An 18,662-nucleotide genomic window follows, 5' to 3' on the forward strand; every position below is an offset into this window, starting at 1 on the left:
TCAATTTCCTCACAAAGGAAAACCTCTTAGGACTAGGAAATAGTTTGCCAGCTTTGAGAGCTTTTACTGAGCGGGACGGCAAGTGCAATGCGAGCCAATGTGTAGTGAAGTGCGGCAACAATGCATAAAGTGAAAGTTGGCCTGGCCAAAAAAAAAAAAAAAAATATCAAAAAAAAAAAAACAGCTAGCGAAACCAGTTAAGCGGCTCCAGTTTGCTGCTGCTGCCCACAGCAGCAGGTCGTGCAACGTTATCTCCCCTCCCCCTTTACCACCCACTCTGATATGTTGACTCCTTTTTTTTTACCTCTTCCCAGCATATGGGCCGCATACAAAATGTCGCGAAAATGATGAGCCGCATGCTGTTGCAGGAACGTAAAAGATTCGGCAATATTGGCAGCTAGTATAGAGGCAGCTTCATCGCCTGGCGTTCCGGCCACTGCTGTACCAGGTATTGGCCCAGGAGCTAAACCATCGCCCGCTCCACCCAGGCCGGCCATCATGCCAACGGCCGACACCGGCGAAAGAGCCGATGAACAGGAGCCGGCAGATTGGGTGGAGCGGTCCGTTTCACAGGTTCCGCTGCTGCTGGTACTGCCCACGCTGGAGCAGCGTTGTTGGAATTGCTGTTGTTGTTGTTGGTGTTGCAGCTGCACGGATAGCGGCAACTGATGATGATGATGATGATGATTATGATGATGTTGAAGCGTACTTAGCAAATCACCGGAAAGCGGTACGGTCTTATGATTGTTGGCTGTTGTTATTGCTGATGGCGGTGACTTTTTTGTGGTCTCTTTTAGGCGCATTTTCGATTTGCGTTTCCAAAAAGGTTTTCTCCTCTCCTTTTCTCTTTTCTCTCGTATAAAAAATATATATCTATATTCCTTGATATTTGTTTCTTTGATTTTCCTTTTTGTTTTTGTTTTTGTTATGTTTTTTGTATATAATATTCTTGTATATATGTACACTGTATATGTATTTGTATATATGTATATGTAAGTCAACAAGGAAGTTCTATTTTTAAGGCAACTCTTGTTTTAAACATTTCCCCCTCTGCTTGGTTCTTTAGGTTTTCCTTTAGCGCTTCGAGTTTTCCGAAAGGCGTTTTCCTTTTGCTTTTTTTCTCTTTTTTCAAATTTTCTTTCCTTTTTTTTGGATTTTTGGATTATTCAAAGTTTCTCGAATTCTTCATTTGACGAGCTGTAAAATCACGTAAATAAATTGAGAAAAGCTTTTGAGATTTTTTTTCACAAATTTTCACTTTTTTTTTGGCACTTTGATTTGGTTTTTTAAGTTTATTGTTTTTTGGGTGATTAAGGATCACATTTATGAGAAAATCCTACTTAAACGTTTTCAAGTTTTTAGTTTTTTTAAACAAAGAAGCACAGCATTTCAACACACGCTCATTTTCGATTTTATTTTTGGTGTTTCCTTGGAGTTTAAAGCAATTTTTTAGGCTTATTTTGTTTGATTTTTCTTGATTTTAATTTACCGAATTATTATTTTATTTAAATTGCAGTTTTCCGTTTAGCGTTTGTTCGAGATTTTCAAGTTTTGATTTTACGTTTATTGAGTTTTTCATTTTTTTAATCATTATTATGCAAATTATTAGTTTTCCATTACAAAACTCGTTTTCTTTTTTGTTATAATTTAAGTTTTTTGCTTGCACCAAAAAGGGGAAAATCGTAAAAGTGTTCGGGGTAAAGAACTACAACTGCCTATATCGCGTCTTGGTTAATCCACCAAAACTAAACTTAAACCAAAAATGCAAAACCCCTAACCAATATAACCCTTAAAAACCAAACCTTAAGTAACCCAACAACACCTTAACCCTCTTCTATTCTATTCCCAAATTCCCAACTTTTTAACATTATTTCTCGCACCTTCTTTTTTTCCTCTGAAGACAACAAGCCAAGCGAACAGTGACGAACGAAACTGAATATCCCAATGGCAATAATAACAATAACGAAGTTGCAGCGTGTGAAAACCGACGCTGGCAGAGACGCGGGCAGAGCCAGACAGAGACAGAGAGAGAGTGAGACAGGGACTTCGGCACGTAGCACTTAGAATGCTGACGTCACGCGCAATGGCTAGTGATGGCGTTTTAGCTATTTTATAGCTAAAGCTTAAATCTAAACTTAATTGATTTAAAAATTAAACTAAAAAAGATTTTTATTAAGTTTAATTTTTATAATTTTTGAGTTTAATCAAAAAAATATTTGTTAAAAAGCAAATATTTTAGCTTGATATTGATATTAATTTAGAGGGTTTTCCAGCTGGAAAATCAATTTTAAAATAATGTTTTCCTTCAAAAAGTTCCATTTAATTTTCAAATTACAAAATATTAATTAACTTTCACAAAGAAAACCACAAATATTGATTGATTTTCTAGCTTTTTTTTATATCTAAGCCTGTGCCAGCACTGCCTCAGCAGGTGATCTGGAAGGTACGAGGAGCACGTGGAGCTGCCTCTTCGCTGGCCATTTGAAAGGGTGATGGAGGAGGAAAAGGGGGGAGGGGGGGAGGAATGGAAGGGAGGGGCTGACAGACTGTTGTCGGTTTGGGGGGAAATGGGATAGATGGCGCTCAAGTGCAGGCCAGGTGCTGTCATCATTATTGTTATTTTATGCCATCGCCTGTCAAATGCAAACAGGATTGTGCAAGACAACGGCGCACGCAAACACCCGACGACAATTTGTCAACGCCTGCACTTGACCTACACACAAACACACACAGACAAGCATACACATACACTGATACAGAGAAATAGGAAAAGAAGAAATGGAAGGAGAAACAGACAGCTATTGACAAGTTTTTAGAGATTTAAATTAAGCAATTTGTTTTTTTAAGAACTAAAATCTGATTAAAACTTATTTTTGAGTTTAAATTTTGTCTGTGGGAAGAACCTTCATAAAACGCAAGTTAATAACCTGATTAACTAAGTAGTCGTCTATAACTGTTTATTATTCAGGTAGACTAGTTAAGTTTTTTCCTACTTTGATAATTGGAAAAGGGATGACCAAGCTAGGAAAAAACAACTACACCTTTATGGCCATTTTTTCATAACACTTAACCCTGTTAGTAGGGAAAATTTAATCAAATTAAGCATTGCCCTTAACATAAAGATGGAAGTTTCATGGGAGTTCTATCAAATGACTAGCAAAAAAGCAATCTTACGAGGAAATTTAGTCATAAGAAAGACATTTTCCGCGAAAAATTAACATACTTTTTCGTACTAAAATCAAAAAAAAAAAAAAAAACAAAACGAAATCTTAACTAACTAACCAGCAAATCCTCCTCCTTGTTGTTAAAAACAAAAACAAAAAAACTTTATAGCTTAAGCTAAGAAGCATTAGAAAGCCGATAAGTTGGAAAGAAAGGCTTTCGCTTGGCATCGATTTACAGCGTCTTCTGGATCAATGAAGCTTAGTGAATGCCTCTGGATGCCAAAGCGGCAAACACAACAATGCGGGTCAAAAGAGAATGGTTAACGCATTCAAGAAAGACAGCAACTGCATTTCAGATTAAATACTAAACCGTAATCTAGCGATTAAGTTGAGTTAAAAGTTAATGGTTACTAAATTTTGGAAAAGGATGAACATTTATAACGGCTATAATTCCCAAACTGTTCTAGCATTCTTATTTGTTCTACATAATTCTAAATATAATCTTTGCATTTTTCTAACAATCATCATTAGATATCATCATTAATCATAGTTTAGTAACCATTTTCCTTGGCATTACTAACCCTTCGACAACATTCACTTTGTTAACGCCTATGAATCACGTGAGAACTACAAGAAAATGCGCATTAGTTAGAAGTTTTGGGGGGGGCGGCAAACACGTGTAAGACACGTATTAACAAGAGCCAATCTGGAAAATGTGGAAAATGCAACATTAACTCTAGATTTTGCAACCCTCAAACCCCTTGCCAGAACTCGTGGTTGTGGCAATTAGCAGAAAACGCTTGCCATTAAGGGCCCACAAAACGTCATCATCGTCATTTATTTTTTTTTTTTAAATTTATTTTTTCTTCTTTATTTTGTGGCGGCTACTTCTGCTGCTGTTTGTTGTTGTTGTTGTTGTTGCTGTTGGCATAACCAACTAAGTGAATAATTACGCTTAATTAAATGCACGCAACATGTGCCACGCCCCAAAGAAAATGCACACCTCAACATAGCACCTGTCTGCTTGTCTGTCTGTTGGGATTGAACAAGTCCAGAAATGATTTAATATCCTGCAGCAGATCCCCGCGAAAAATAACAACTTTCTCCTTTTACAATTTTTGGGTGAAAGGGATGATGCGAGATGATGAAAGCAAAGATAAGAAGCTAAAATGCAGGTTTTTTAATCCACCGAAAAGATAAGTTAGTAAGAAAGACTAAGAAACATAAACTGATAGGAGGAATCAGTAAGAATTATAGAATTCTTATTTAGAAATTTTGTTTAAAAATATTAATAAATATTTATAAAAACTGTTTAAAATGCTGTTAAAAATTCTATGCAAAATGAACTTTAAATTCACTTTTCTTACTCTTTCCCCTTACTTGCCAAAATCAATTAATCCAAAACTCCAAAGCCACCTTCTTCTTTTTATTAATCGCTTTAATGATTGAGTAAGCCCAAAGGTGGACAACGATAAAAATCGATTAAGAGAACAACCTTTAAGCCTGAGAAAGTTGGACATTAATCTTAAAGAAACCTAACTTTAATTTGCTTTTCCTTGCCAGTTTTTCCATTTTCCAGCAAGTGTGATAAGTCGGAATTAAGAAGAGTAAAACAAAAAATAAAGCCAACTAAGCCAAAGACAGCCTGGCCAGCAGACAAAATTCTTAATAAAAGAAAAAAAAAGAAGAAAGATAAATATAGGCGGAAGAAGGAAGAAGAGAGCAGCTGAAGAGACAGGGCCCCAAGTCAGTCAAGAGTAAAAGTCAAATATTGTAATTATGCTAAATACATAATTTACTTTGAATTAACAGCTGAAAACCGAGCAGGAACAGCAGGTGAGAGAAGGATATTGAAATTGCTTGCTACCAGAGATAAGGCAAAAGACGAACAACAGGCGGCAAGGGGCGTTACCCTAATGCCGCTTGAGAAGACAGAAAAAAACAAAAAACTGAAATAAAATTCAATTAAATTGCGCTCAACTGCTGGCCAACAGGTAAACACACACAAACGCCAGTCAGGTAAAAAGGTACCCTCCTAACCGCCGGCAACTCAGACGAAAGCAGCAGCAGCCGAAGCAGCAGCAGCAGCAAAAGAAACAATATTTTGCGGTTTTGTTTTGGCACCTGCCACAAGCCACAGACCCCAGACACAGGTGAGGCAAGTGGCTAAGGGTTTTCTGTAGTGGCAAAAGGCAAGAGTCAGCTGTTTCATTGCTAACTTTTTCTTTTTCTTCGTCGCGGCGAAGACTTCAAAGTTCGACGTAGGGCAAAAGGAGAAGAAAACACCTGGGCACTGGGACCTGCCTTTGACATCCTATCCTCTGGCCTATCTGCATATCCTTTTCTTGTTCTTTATTTTTTGTTTTTGACTTAAAAAACTGATGAATGGTTGCAAGTGGGCGTGGCTTTTCCATTCATAAAACTAGTTTACAACATGAAATTATGGACTGTGGAAGTTACAAGATAAGATAATTATTTAGGGGGAACATTTTTTGGGTTTTTTTAGTTTTAGTTTTTTTTTTGGTTTAAATTATTGGAAATTTCAGAAGTTTTCTTTTTGTTTTTAGGAAGTTTTTAGAAAGTATTAGGTAAACAAATATTTAAAAAATTTATATTTAAATTGCAAGTTTTGTTTTTGTTTTTATAAACTTTTAAAGGGTTTAAACTTTAGTTTAAGTTAACTAATATTAAGTTTAAAAATTTGGGTTTATATCTGGGTTTTATCTTGGCAAAATCTCTTTTTTATGTTTTTTTTTACAAAGAATTTTATGTTTTTAGAAAAAAGTTGGAAAAGCTTAGTCAGAAAGACTTTAACTTTAATTAGTTAACTTTTCCGAAAATAGAATTTGTTTAAGCATTAACCCTAACTATTAACCCTATTTAAACCAACTTTGATTTAGGGTTTTTTGTAATAGTAAATAATAAAAAAGAAAGCTAATAACAAATCTAGAAATCATAAGCAAGTAAATAGGTCTAAAAATAGGCCTAAAAAAAGCCTAAAAATGGGCCTAAAAATAGGCCTAAAAATAGGCTTTATAGAGCTAAAGAAAAACCCATTTCCTTAAAATAAAAATCCAAGAATTTTCTTATTTTAAAAAGTCAAAATTAACTAGGCAGGGCACTTAAGTTGCTATTAAAAATTTAACCAAAATTAAATTAAATACAAAGCTTAATTACCTTTTAAAAGCAAAAAGTAAGCAACCCAAAAAATCTGAATTTCTTCTTCCAAAAACATTTTTAACCCCCTCAAACCACCTTTTTAACCCCCTTCCGCCAAAAACACACACTTATAACTATAATAAAAATTCCAAAAAATACACAAAAACTTAATTATTAATCATAGAAAAAAATGTTAAAAAATATTAAAAATGACAACGAAATGTAAGTGCAATAATGAAAGATGATTTGAAGATTTGAATTTAACTTGAAAATTCCTTTTTTTAATAACAACAACAACACACTTTTTGATTAACAATATATTAAATAACAACAACAAGATGATATAGATAGATATATTTAATGAAACAACAACAAATTTGAAACAACAACAACAAGACACACAGAAAACACACAGCCAAGACGAAGAAGATGATGATTATTTGAGATCAAAATACTCACTCTTCTTGCCTAAAAATCATTTTTTTTTTGTTTTTCTCTACATTCGCGAGACCTCGTTTTCATTTTTCAATATTATTTTCATCAGTTGCCTATAAGTTTCGTGTTTTTTTTTGTTTGTTTCATTTAGTTTTTAAGTTTGTTTTCTTTACCAATTATGGTAAGTGTAAAGCCAAAAAAAAAAAACAAGAAAAAAACCAAGAAAAAAGCAAATAAAAAACAGCTCGCTCGCGTTTTTTTTTATCGCCACTTTTGTATGTTTTATTATCTCGTTTATGTTGTTGTTGTTGCTGCTGCTGCTGCTTTTTGTTTTATGGCTTTATATTTATTCATTAGCTTGGGTTGCCTAGTTTTTACGATTAACTTTTAGAAAAAACAATATCTGAAAAAAAAAGTAGGAGGGGGTAGAGAGAAAAAAGCGCTCAGAGCCAGGCGAAAAGTCGCGTCGTCAGCTGTCGGACCTCTGCCAATCAAATTAACACATTTAAATTAGCATTTTTGCATAATGCCCGGACATATAGACAAGCATATACATACAAATACATACACATACATACACATACATACATATATATCCATAGAAATCCACATACATATATACCAAAGCAAAGACACAGACGAATGAAATTTGATTTGCAAATTTTTGTGAATCGAAACCGTATTGGAAATGTTTCTGCCACACAATTTTTTTTTGTTCGTAATGAGTTGGCCTTCTCGAAAACGACTTTGCTCTGCTTTGTTCAGACGAAATTAATCTTTTTTTTTTGAGATTTTTTTGGGTTGGAAAATAGCTTTGGAAACTAACCTATTTAGCTTACATTTTCTTCTACTATCTTTATTCTAACCACTAAACTAGCAGCTTTAAAATGTTAGCCAAGAAAAGTCTTCTTGATAAACATTAATCAGCATATGTTTTAAAGGCATTTTCCTCATCTATTAGGTTGTCAAAAAAGTCTTGCGGTATAAAATTGTTTACAATAATGCTGATGATTCAAGTCAAATATGCGCCGTTTTGTTCGATGACGCGTTCCCAATGAGCCCAATGAGATGCCAACCTTTATAATGCCCCTCTCATAGAAGCTCGCTACCTATTGGCAAAAAACGTGGCGGAGCGTGGCGCATCTTGGACCACCTCTACACCAGAACGAAAACGTTGATGCCATCGTTGTGCGGTGGAAATGGAAACTATTTTGGGTCCATGAACTGAACAAACTTTATTGGCGGCTTAAGATGCATTTTTGCCTTTATCGTAGAAGTACTGTAAAATATGCCCTATTTTCTGTTTATTTTGCTCCATGATTGCGAGGCTAAAACTCACGAAAGACTTAAAAGAAAAGACAATCAATCAAGCACGTATTAGCGCCTGAAATGAGCTTTCCAAAAAGGTATAGTATGACCTGATGATGCGACGAATAAAACAAGAACTACTACCAACTAGCGAAAATACCGCAAGACTTTTTTGACAACATAATATTTATTTTTTTTTGCTGTTTTATTTGTCTATTTTGGGGTTTTATTTGTTGTTTTTTGTTGTTGTTTTTGTGTGGCTTTGTTGTCTTTTAGTTATTATCTTAGCTGTTGTTGTTTTGATTTGAAGTGTCAATTGGAAAATTACAAAAAAACAAAGGCCATATGCATCTAATGTTCCGTTTCCCTTAAAAATCCATAAAAATCATTCCCAGAAATCAAAAATATTTTTAAAAAATAATACTTAAATACTTATCAAAATTTACTATAAAATTGCAAAATGAAATCGCTTTTTTATTTCTTATTAAAAAAAATTAGAAATCAAAAGAATGTTCAAGAATACTCAGATTGCTGCTTCAAATTCTTTGGAAATTATTTTGCCTTTTTGATAAGAAACAGCGGAAATGTGCAGAAAAAAAAACTATAAGTTTGTTATCAAAAAGCTGTTTAAGAAGATTTTTACATAATTTTATAGAGAATAAAAATCATTTTTATAATTTTTTTTTTTAAGTAGAAAATATTTAACTTTAAGTTCTAAAAGTTTCCTTAGATTTTAGGTCTTACATCTTTAGGCAAAGTGAATTGATTTTTAAGCTGCTTAAAAACATATTTTTTGTTATACAAATATTAGAAAAGTTTTCCCTTACACTCTGCTCGTAATTCTTCATTTCAAGTTCATCTTAATCCACAGCAGCTTTCCTTGTCTTCAAAATTCTAAAACTATTTCCAAAAATCAACCAAAAAACCACCAAAAAACCAACCAGAAATCAACCAAAAAACCAACCAAAAAACAACCAAAAAACAACCAAAAAACAACCAAAAACCAACCAAAAAACAACCAAAAAACCACCAAAAAAACTATCAAAAAACGCCCAAAAAAACTATCAAAAAACGCCCAAAAAAACTATCAAAAAAAAACACCCAAACCTAGGCTTATAGCTTTAAAAAAATGCTTCACTGACTTCCGGTTTGTAGGCTTACTATCCCAGCGGGTGAGTTCATTATTTCTGGTTTGTTTTTTTAGCTTTCAAAGAGCGAGAAGTAACACATCAAGCGAAGGCGGTTTGGGATTCCGGAAGGGCGGGCGGTCAAATTAACATATACGACAGCGTGGACTTGGATAGCCAGCGAAATAATAATAGCAATAATAATAATAATAATAATAATAATAACAATAATACATTTGTATTAAGTGAAGCTGTTGACTGACGACTACAACGCTGGCAACAACGACGACGACGACGTCGGCAAAGGCGACGCTTTGCTATGCGAAGGTCAAACAACCAGCCGGAGCAACAAATAAAACACACAACTGCTCCGGCAAGTAACGATAACGAAAGCCAGACCAAAAAACCCGGGGAAATATATATACTATATACATAAATACATATATATATATATAATATATAGTATAGCTAATGTAGGCGTAGTAAAAAGCGAGTAGGCGAGTTTGGGAGAAGAATGGAGAAGTCTCTACTATAAAAGCTGAAATGATCGGAAGAAATTACCATTGAATAAATTAATCAAAATGATCCACAAAGACTAAAAACTAAATGTGTATAAAAAAACATTCGTTTAAAGCTTATAAAGTGACCCGCATAGTGTTTCCTAACTATCTTAAAAACTTGTTTTAATCTGTTTTTTAGCAAAGTTAGTTGGTTTTTAGGAGATACTATCAAGGAAAAAGAAATAGTTTAAGTTTGATTTTAGGTTGAGAAGTTCTAAAAAACTTTTTTGGGGATTTAAATTTGGTTTTCTTTCTTTTCCTTTTCTTTTTCTAGTTAATCTATGTTATAATCTAGTTTATAAGCAATCTTCTTCTACTGCAGATCACAAAATCTTAGTAAAAATATTCAATTTAACAAATCTAGTTCTTTATCTACTAAAAATCTGCTTTAAAAAACCTAACTTTTGGCCTAAACCAGGCCTAAATAGTATAATCTATCCTAATGCCTCAAACTCATACATAGACTTAACGCCTGCCTAGCACCCCTTTATCATAAAGACCCCCCTTTCACAGAAACCCCCCTTTGGCCAGCCCAATGACCGTCAGTCAATTGCGCAGCAGCAGCAGCAGTCAGCAGTCAGCAGTCAGCAGCAGCAGTCAGCGGCAGCGAACAACAGTTAATTGCATTTACAATATTGCCACAGTTATGTCGATTCTTTATAGTTCGTATGTGTGTGTATAGGAAAAGGGGGTGTCAATTTTGTCAGGGGGCGTTTAGAGAAGAAGGAGGGGGACACTGTGTGCAGAAAGCATGTTCGTTTAACGATCTCCCCCTAGACTCATGTTTATTTATGAGTTGCCAATCGAATCAATTCCACTCGGCTCAACTTGACTCTCGGACTTGACTTGACTTGGCTCGGCTTGATTTGACTTAACTTGACGACTTAAAATGCTACCAAACTGTTGTTGTGCGGCTGCAAAATGCAAATTTTTGGACAAAATCCAAAAAAGATCCATGTCTATATACACCTGGGGGCAAGATTATAGTGGTGCCAAGTCTAAGAATTACTTCACATGCTTGGACAGACAATCAACATCTTTTACTTTTCCTTATATTTTGTTTATTTTTTAAAGTTAATTCTAGGAAAATCCCAAAACATCTTCAACTCCTTGCCTTTTAGTTTAGCTTTTTGACCCATTTCAATGACTGTTACCTTACCTTTTGGGAAATAAAGAACACTAAACGTTAAGAAACTCAAAATATCAAAACATAAATATCAAAAATGCTTCCTCTTAACCTGTTGCTTTACATTCTCCCACAGCCAACATTTAACTTCACTTTAAACTAACATAAAATCTGTTTTTTATAAAACTTTTTGTTAAAAAAAAATAACCCATTTAGGCTTAGACTAAGCTAATATAGATAGTTTTCCCATAGCTTCCCTGCAGTTCCAGGGCAGTGCCAAAAAAAAAAAGACATTAAATGCCGTTCAAGGTCGTTTCAAATTGCGTGGCAGGCAGAACAAGTTTATGTATGTGTGAGTTTTAACCAGCTGATACACGTGTCTATGTGAGCCTGCGAGAGGGGTGTGCGCAACATCCCCTAAAACACAAGATTGCAAGCTTTTGGATTAGGCAATGAAATACGACGACCCACAAACACTGTCACTGTTCAGGTAGGCACAAGCTAAGGGAAACAAAAATTTTTAGCTTTTAGCTTTAGTTACTAATCGATTAAGATAAGTTTTACTGTTAAATCTGCATTTTATTGATATTTATCAAGCTATAAAATCATGAATGATATCAGAAGAACTGATCATCATTTGGATGATTCGAAAATCACCTACGTAACCCTTTAACTATATATTTACGTACCCTTATCCCAGCCCTTACGTATATAATAACAATAATGAGACCAAGAAGATGGAAGACCAAAGGAGTACAGAGAGAAAAATGACTAAGCAGAGTTTAAAAATCTCGATTTAACGGGAAAAATTGATAAGTTATTATAATTTACTGATTTACTGTTATCTTAAGTGTTTCAGTGTCCAGTTTTTTTCTTACTTAAATGAAAATTAGCAAAGTTAACAGCAAATCCTGTTAATCTACAGATTACCAGCTGTTATACAAACTGTTATACAAACACTTCAGCTTACAGTAATCTTTAACTCCCTAATTTCTTCCCAGTGCAACGCAGAGAGAGAGAGAGGCAGAGAGAGAGGCAGAGCGAATGGCCGGCTTAAGTGGAGGCAAGTGGGAAACGAGTATGAAATCGAGAGAAAACAAGGATAAACAAGCCGAAGGATATAGGACGGCACTGTTGCTTCTTAAGTGTATGTGTGTGCACGTCCTGACCGCGTGCACACACCATGTGGCCATGCGTGCGTGCGAGTGCGACAGAGCGAGTGAGTGACTGGCAACAGCCGCCGCTTCTTATTGACATTAAAACCGCTGCCCGCTGCCGCTGCCGCTGCTGCCGCTAGTCAATGTACATGTATGTATGCATGTACATATGCCCGCTCTCTCGTGTCCTTCCCCATCCCCCATTCACTACTTCTTCCTTTTTTTTTCCCCCTACTTCTTCTCTTTTTTTTTTTTTTTTTTTTTTAAGTAACACCCGGCGCAGATGCTAAATAAGAAGGCAGGAATTAAAGTGCAAAGGTGTGTGCTGCAACAACAGGAACTACAACAGCAAAAGCAACAACAATAACAACAACTACAACAACAACAACAACTACATTATCAACAGAAGGACGATACTTTGCCGTTGTACTTAGCGTCAACAGAAGGTAAGAACAAGAAGACAAGGACCGCGAACAATATGGGCAAGGATCTAAGCAGATATATACCAACTGTTCCTGAATGTCCACATGGCGCGGATTAATCTATGAAAGGATATCGGATCTTAGACATACTCATACATACAAAATGTAGCTAATGTCTAAATAAGACTTAAAATAAGTCAATAAGGAAAGAAACTGCATTGATAGAAGTAATCTTAGATCGATCTATTTAGCTATCTATGACTAATAATGAAGTAATCGTAGATCTTATCAGTGATTCACAGCTAATACCATCATTATTTATTTTTTATTAATGATTTTATACTTTAAAAACTCTAAAAACTCTTAATAAAAAACTATAAACTTTAAAAATAATAATAAATTACTATTAATATATCCTTATCCTGCTAAATTCCTTCACTAATTGCTGCCAAAAGGACTGAAAACCTTTGAGAAAATAAACTTGCAAGGGATATATGTTCTTTAATATTCTAATTTGCTAGAAAATCGAAGTTTTATTTGTCTAGATCACAAGCCGGTAGCTGATTTTTCCCTTGTGTTGGCAAGAAAATTCTATTACGCATTTAGAAATATGAATGAAAATAAGGGGTTTCCCTCCTTAAGATGCTATTTCCTAAGGATTGGGAACTACTTTTATGACACTTTAAGAAAAAGAGAACCAAGAAAATGCTGTTAAAACAGATTTAAAACAGATATACTCATAAAAACCAACCGGCAAATGGTAATAGTCAATATTGACTAATTAGAAAACAAATTGAAGTTCATAATTAAGCTTTATTGTGAAATACTTTTGCTAAAGTCACTCAAGAAAATGACTTTAGTTAGTTTTGTTTTTGTTATTAAGAAACATAAATATGCATAAAAAAGCACTTAATTCATTTACATTTATACAAAAACAAAACCAAAAACCAAAATCCAACTAGAATTTGCATTCCCCCAAGTTCGAAGTCTAACAACCTCTTCGAAAAGTGCAAGCCAAGAAAGCGATTTAATTCATTTTAAAATCAATTTCATGGAAAAACGTAAAAAACCAAAATTGAAAACGAGACAATCAGAAATGTAATGTTGCCAAGCCAAAGCGCCATTTTAGTACTTAGTATTATTTCCGAGAAGAAAACAAAAACAAAAACAGCAAGATAAAGCCAGCTAGCTTGTTGTCAACAACTATCTGAGTCTAAAAAAAAAAAAAAACCACAAAAAAAAAAAAAAAAAAAAAAATAAATATGAAAATAAAAACAAACAGAAACGCAAAAAAATTGCCGAATGGAAATTTTGTGGCACGCAAACTTGTTGCTCTATCAGTATGTGTGTGAAGTGTGAGTGTGAGTGGTGGCTAGTGTTTGTGAGCCAGTCTATGAACGCGCACGTGTATGTGTGTGTGTGTGTGTGTGGAGAAGCTTACTTTGCAATGTTTTAATAATAAATGATTTATTTATTTTTCGGTTTGTTTTGATTTTGATTTTGATTTGCACTCTCCGGTTGCACTTTTTATATTTTCTTTGCCCACTTTTGCTTCGAAAAGTAGAACTAATCGCTTTCGTTGTATTTATTATTATTATTATTACTTTGTTTGCTTTTTTCCGTTTTGCATGTCACCCAACAGAAGAAAAATACAGAACAACAACAGAAAAACAAAAAAAAAAAAAATCAACACAGCACAAAACGCGCGCGGCGTACACTTGTTTGTGGGTGTGCGTGCTTTTGTGATTGTATTAGCGCGCGCGTGTATTAGTGTGTGAACGAATTTGCAAGAGACGGGGCGTATGAGCAATGCCGTGGCGAAAACTTTGCCACTTTTGTTGTCTGCGACGACATACAAAAGCAAAAACTGCAAAACACCGTAAACCGTTCAAAACAAAACATAACCAAAAGCACAATAATAAAAACACAACTTTACATGCGCGCAGTTCTCTTGTTGTTGTTTTTGTTTTTATTTGGCTGCTGTGGCGTTGCAGTGCGTATTATTATTTTTTTTTTTTGCTCTTTCTTTTACTTTGTTTTTGTGTTTCTTTTTACTTTTATAGCGTCCGCGTGGCGACGACGCGTTGTTGGCGGTTTGAAAGGTAACGCAGCACTGGCGCTCTACCGCCAATTCGAACAGCTGAGCGCCAGCCGAAAAGAGCGGAGCCGAACTGCTGGCCGAAGAGTGCCGAAGAGAGACGAACATTGGCGATTCGCTGTTCCACGTCTGTTCCTGTGTTTTTTTCTTGTTTTGTTTTGTGTGTTGTAAGTAAACGCTCTTACATTCCGTGCCCGAATTTTTTGTTTTCTCGTTTTTATTTTTTTTTGGCCTTTTCCCTTGATTTTCTTTTGGGCCAGTTTCGCTGTTTTGGGCCAACACTTGTCGTCTCTTGTTCATTATGCAACGACGGCGAAACGAAGGGGCTCACGACGGGCTCACGAAGCGTCCAAGCTGCTTTATGATTGGCCAACGAACACAGCCACGAGACGATCCGAAGTGGGGCCTCTCTTGCATGCTCTCTCTCTCTTGACAGAGAGGGAGAAAGATGGAGATGGTGATAGGGGGCTAAGAAGAGGAAAAGCCAAAACGCTCGAACAATCCAGAAGTCGAGTTTTCCAACTAGAAACGTACCGGGTAAATTGCACATTTTTTTGGCGAGGTTTTCAGAGTTTTTAGGCAATATTTTTGGTCAAGAAAGCATTTCCAAGGCTATAATATAATCTTCTTTTACACTATACTACATAGAAGAAGTTACTATTAATTAGCAGTCTCATTAGTCTTATTAAAGTTACCGAAAACTAGACGCTAAACGATCACTTAAACTTTTTAAATTTCCAACTAATTTTCGTTTGTTTTCCAAATAATTTCCTTATCATGCTACATATTTTCCCATTCTACAATACACCCTTGCTTACCAAGTACAAGGAGTAACCACATATTCTGGTTAAACTTTTTTTTTGGGAATAAAGAAGCAACCGCATGGGAACGATAAGAATGTGTAAGGGGGGAGAGGAGGACTGGGCAGCGAGTGAGTGGGTGACCAGAGGAAGTCATCAGCATCCACATCATCGTCAGCGTTGAGAGCTCTTTCGATCGGAAACCATTTGAATTGAGCTTTTGGCATTAGAGCCAACAGCTTTTCAATACCATTTCAATCAGAAAAGTTGCGAAATTGTTTTACACTCTAGGACAAAGGGAAATGACACTTTCAATGACTATAAAATAATAAAAAACTATGAAATTTAATGTGCAAAATGTATTTCGCGATTAGAAAAACGAGACTATTTCCGTTGAAATTTGATTGCTTAAGAAAAAAAAACTGAAAGATCACATTCATATGAGAAGATTAATTGAAACAAAAAAAGAATTTAAAAGGAATTTCCAAGAACTTTGATATAAAGAACACACATTAACGATAATGCAAAACTGATAACGAGTTGTTAATTGAGCTCATTCAAATCTCGATGTACTTTGTGAGCAATTTGTAAAATAATATTTATTTTATTACGTTTTATTTTGAGTTACTTTTAGCTTTCTATTTTCTTTTAGTTGATAAGGATAAAACAGGGGTTTGATAATACGCTTATGTGTATACCCTAACTTTATGAATCCAAACTTTTTCTGATAAGGTTTAATGTTTTTAAATAATTTCCATTTCACATACAAAAGTAAACATAACATTCCTTATCAGGGTATCTATAACGTTTACTTTCTTGCTTCTAAGGAAATCTGTTTGCCATTGCTTTTTTTGCACAAACACTTACAAACTCAGCTGATAAGATATAGTCCAGAGTCGTTAGAAATGACAAAAGCGAAAACTATAGGAAAGTGCGGCGGGCTGAAGGGTTGGCAGATAAATCGAATTCAGCGCGTGCCCCAATGTCCAGTTAATAATTACAAAATTTATTGCTTTTTTTTTTACTGAACTTCTCATAATCTGGATTCTTAAGAAAGAAAAGTGAGTCATTCGAAGGAATGTGATTTCTGCAGAGAACCGATTTACAAAGAACTAACTTGGAATTTGATTACCAGCACAGAAATATCATTAAATTTTCTTTAATTTTCCAACATTTTAGTCAGAAATCCTTAAAATTTTCTTCAGCATCCAAGTTGCATCTTCAACTGCATTCGTACCTTAACCCATTAAGGGCAGTTACACCAAGCCGGACGCAGTGGAGAAAGTTTTTTCGGGAAGAAAATGTACGCTTGTCTCAATTTTTTGGAGAATGGAGAGTAGAGTTGAGTAGAGAGTGGCTAAAGTGGCGTAGTATAGAAATGGCCAGAGATGGAGTGAAAGGGATGGCCTCTAGTAATGTCTAATTTGTTGTAGTTTTTTTTTCTCTCTCCTCATTTTCCAATGCATTTGTATTTGTTGATGCGCCAAATTTATCAAACTCTTGACCAACCATTGTTGGCAAACTTGTTTGCTGCATACCTCTGTCCCCCTGGCTACCCCCCCTTTCTATACTTTCTCCTGTGTCTCTTACTCTGGCTATAGCTTGGCTCTTTCTTTGGCGATAATTTGGCTCTTTCCCCCAGCCGAAAAAAAAAGAGCCGGGTAATTGAGAGTGATTAAGTGAATACCTTTCAACTTTTGCAGAGCGCAAGATTGTTTTTTATACGTATTTTTTTTTTTTTTTTTTTGTTTTTTGGCACTCTCAAGAGACGGACGGACCTATGGAACGGAAATGGAAGCGGACACACATGACGGCCAACAACTGAGAGATAAGATAGAGCAGTGCTGAGCGAGGCGATCGTACACTTGGGAAATATAAGCAAGTTCTAGCTTACTATGATAATGGTTAAAGATCTAACTTGTTTGGTCTGAAAAATGTAATCTTTTCACATCTAAGACTCTAAAATTTCCATCAAAAAACCAAAATAATACTTTTTTAGCGTTATTAAAACCAACTATTTATATTAGATGTTAGTTTAAGAGCTCAAAGGAGGCTTTAAAAGTCAAAACACATAATTTTCTATACAAGACCTAGCCATAAGAATGGATTTTCCACTAATTTAGGAAGATTAAAAACCTACATTAAAGTCCTTTTTAAAGCTATCCTTAGGCATCCTTCTATAACATCTTAGTCTAACTATCTTCTAACAGATATTTTCTCCAAGTGTCGAGGTGGGAAGTAAACTGCGGCGGGGGAATAATGAAGTCAAAACGGTCACGCTTACCCGCACATTGATGGAAAATTATAATGAGCGGCGACGACGACGAGAAGAAGAAGAAGAAGAAGCGACCGCGGCAGCAGAAGTTTAGGAAAAACGAACCAAGAAACGAAGAGCGGCATGATGATGATGATGATGATGAGGCAACCACGACGGACGTGAGAACGGAACGAACCGTCAAGAAGAAACCATCCCCACACCCCCTCCCCTTCGAACAATAAAACAGGAACGAGACGTCCAGCGAGCGGCCAGAAGAAACTTGGAAACATGGAAACCTCGAATCGACCAACCATGCAAATGAGACCGAAAGCCAGCGATCGAGGGATTTCCATACTCGGGGGTTCTTGAGGTTGCGAATGGAACGCACCGCTGCCATAGCGCGATAATGCAGTCCGTCGTCGACGGGCTAATAGACATTAATATTCTCTACACTAACCATAGAAATCTGAAATTAACTAATAACTTTGGGGTTGATATTGTAAAAGCTTAAATATGCGTTATCTCTTTAAGTAATATAACGGTTTTCGTTGAACGCGTAAAAACCAAATGTCGCCATTTCTCTTTCTTTCTTATCCTCGCTCATCCGTCAGGGAGATACATAGGTCATACATGCCTGCGTTATCTCATTTAGTAATATAACGGTTTTTGCTTAACGAAAAAACAACCGAATTGCGACATTCCTCTTTTATTCCTTATCCTCATCCGTCAGCGAAATAGATATATGTATGTATTCGATCTCTTATGCTAATGCCTATGGTAGAAGGGGATAACGAATATAAAGCTTACAGTTAACTTGGACTGTGTTCTGTACTGTTCTATTTTACAGTGGGTCTTGTAAGTTCATGTAATACAGTGGGCCTTAAAAGTACCACAATATGTTTCTACCAAACTAATAAAAACTTAAAAATCTTGTAAAAGGAGATATTTGTCAGCTTGAAAAGTTAAAGTTTTTTCGAATTTTCACACATATTTCTTTCTTTCCATAGTAATAGCTAGCTATAAAAAGCTAAACTAATGTTTAGTTCTAA

General features: G+C 35.4%; 1 protein-coding gene across 13 annotated transcripts in view; it reads right to left on the minus strand.

The window, feature by feature from the left end:
* The window catches only part of LOC108105012 (putative uncharacterized protein DDB_G0291608), a 42,005-nt gene that overhangs the window by 5,953 nt on the left and 17,390 nt on the right, over positions 1-18,662 (minus strand). For 2 of the 13 annotated variants that reach the window (XM_017211404.2, XM_017211401.2), the window contains exon 2: positions 305-1,197. The exons of 4 other annotated variants lie outside the window; for them this stretch is intronic. In XM_017211404.2, the coding sequence (XP_017066893.1) occupies positions 305-803 (499 nt within the window). In that variant the 5' untranslated portion in view covers positions 804-1,197. Of the gene's footprint in view, positions 1-304; positions 1,198-1,880; positions 2,137-13,899; positions 14,619-18,662 lie in introns of those variants that run through there. 7 more of the 13 variants (XM_017211399.2, XM_017211400.2, XM_017211402.2 and 4 more) reach the window with 7 other exon arrangements.

The sequence above is a fragment of the Drosophila eugracilis genome, unplaced genomic scaffold, assembly GCF_018153835.1.
Source record: "Drosophila eugracilis isolate 14026-0451.02 unplaced genomic scaffold, ASM1815383v1 contig_2155, whole genome shotgun sequence".
NCBI classification, from domain to species: Eukaryota; Metazoa; Arthropoda; class Insecta; order Diptera; family Drosophilidae; genus Drosophila; species Drosophila eugracilis.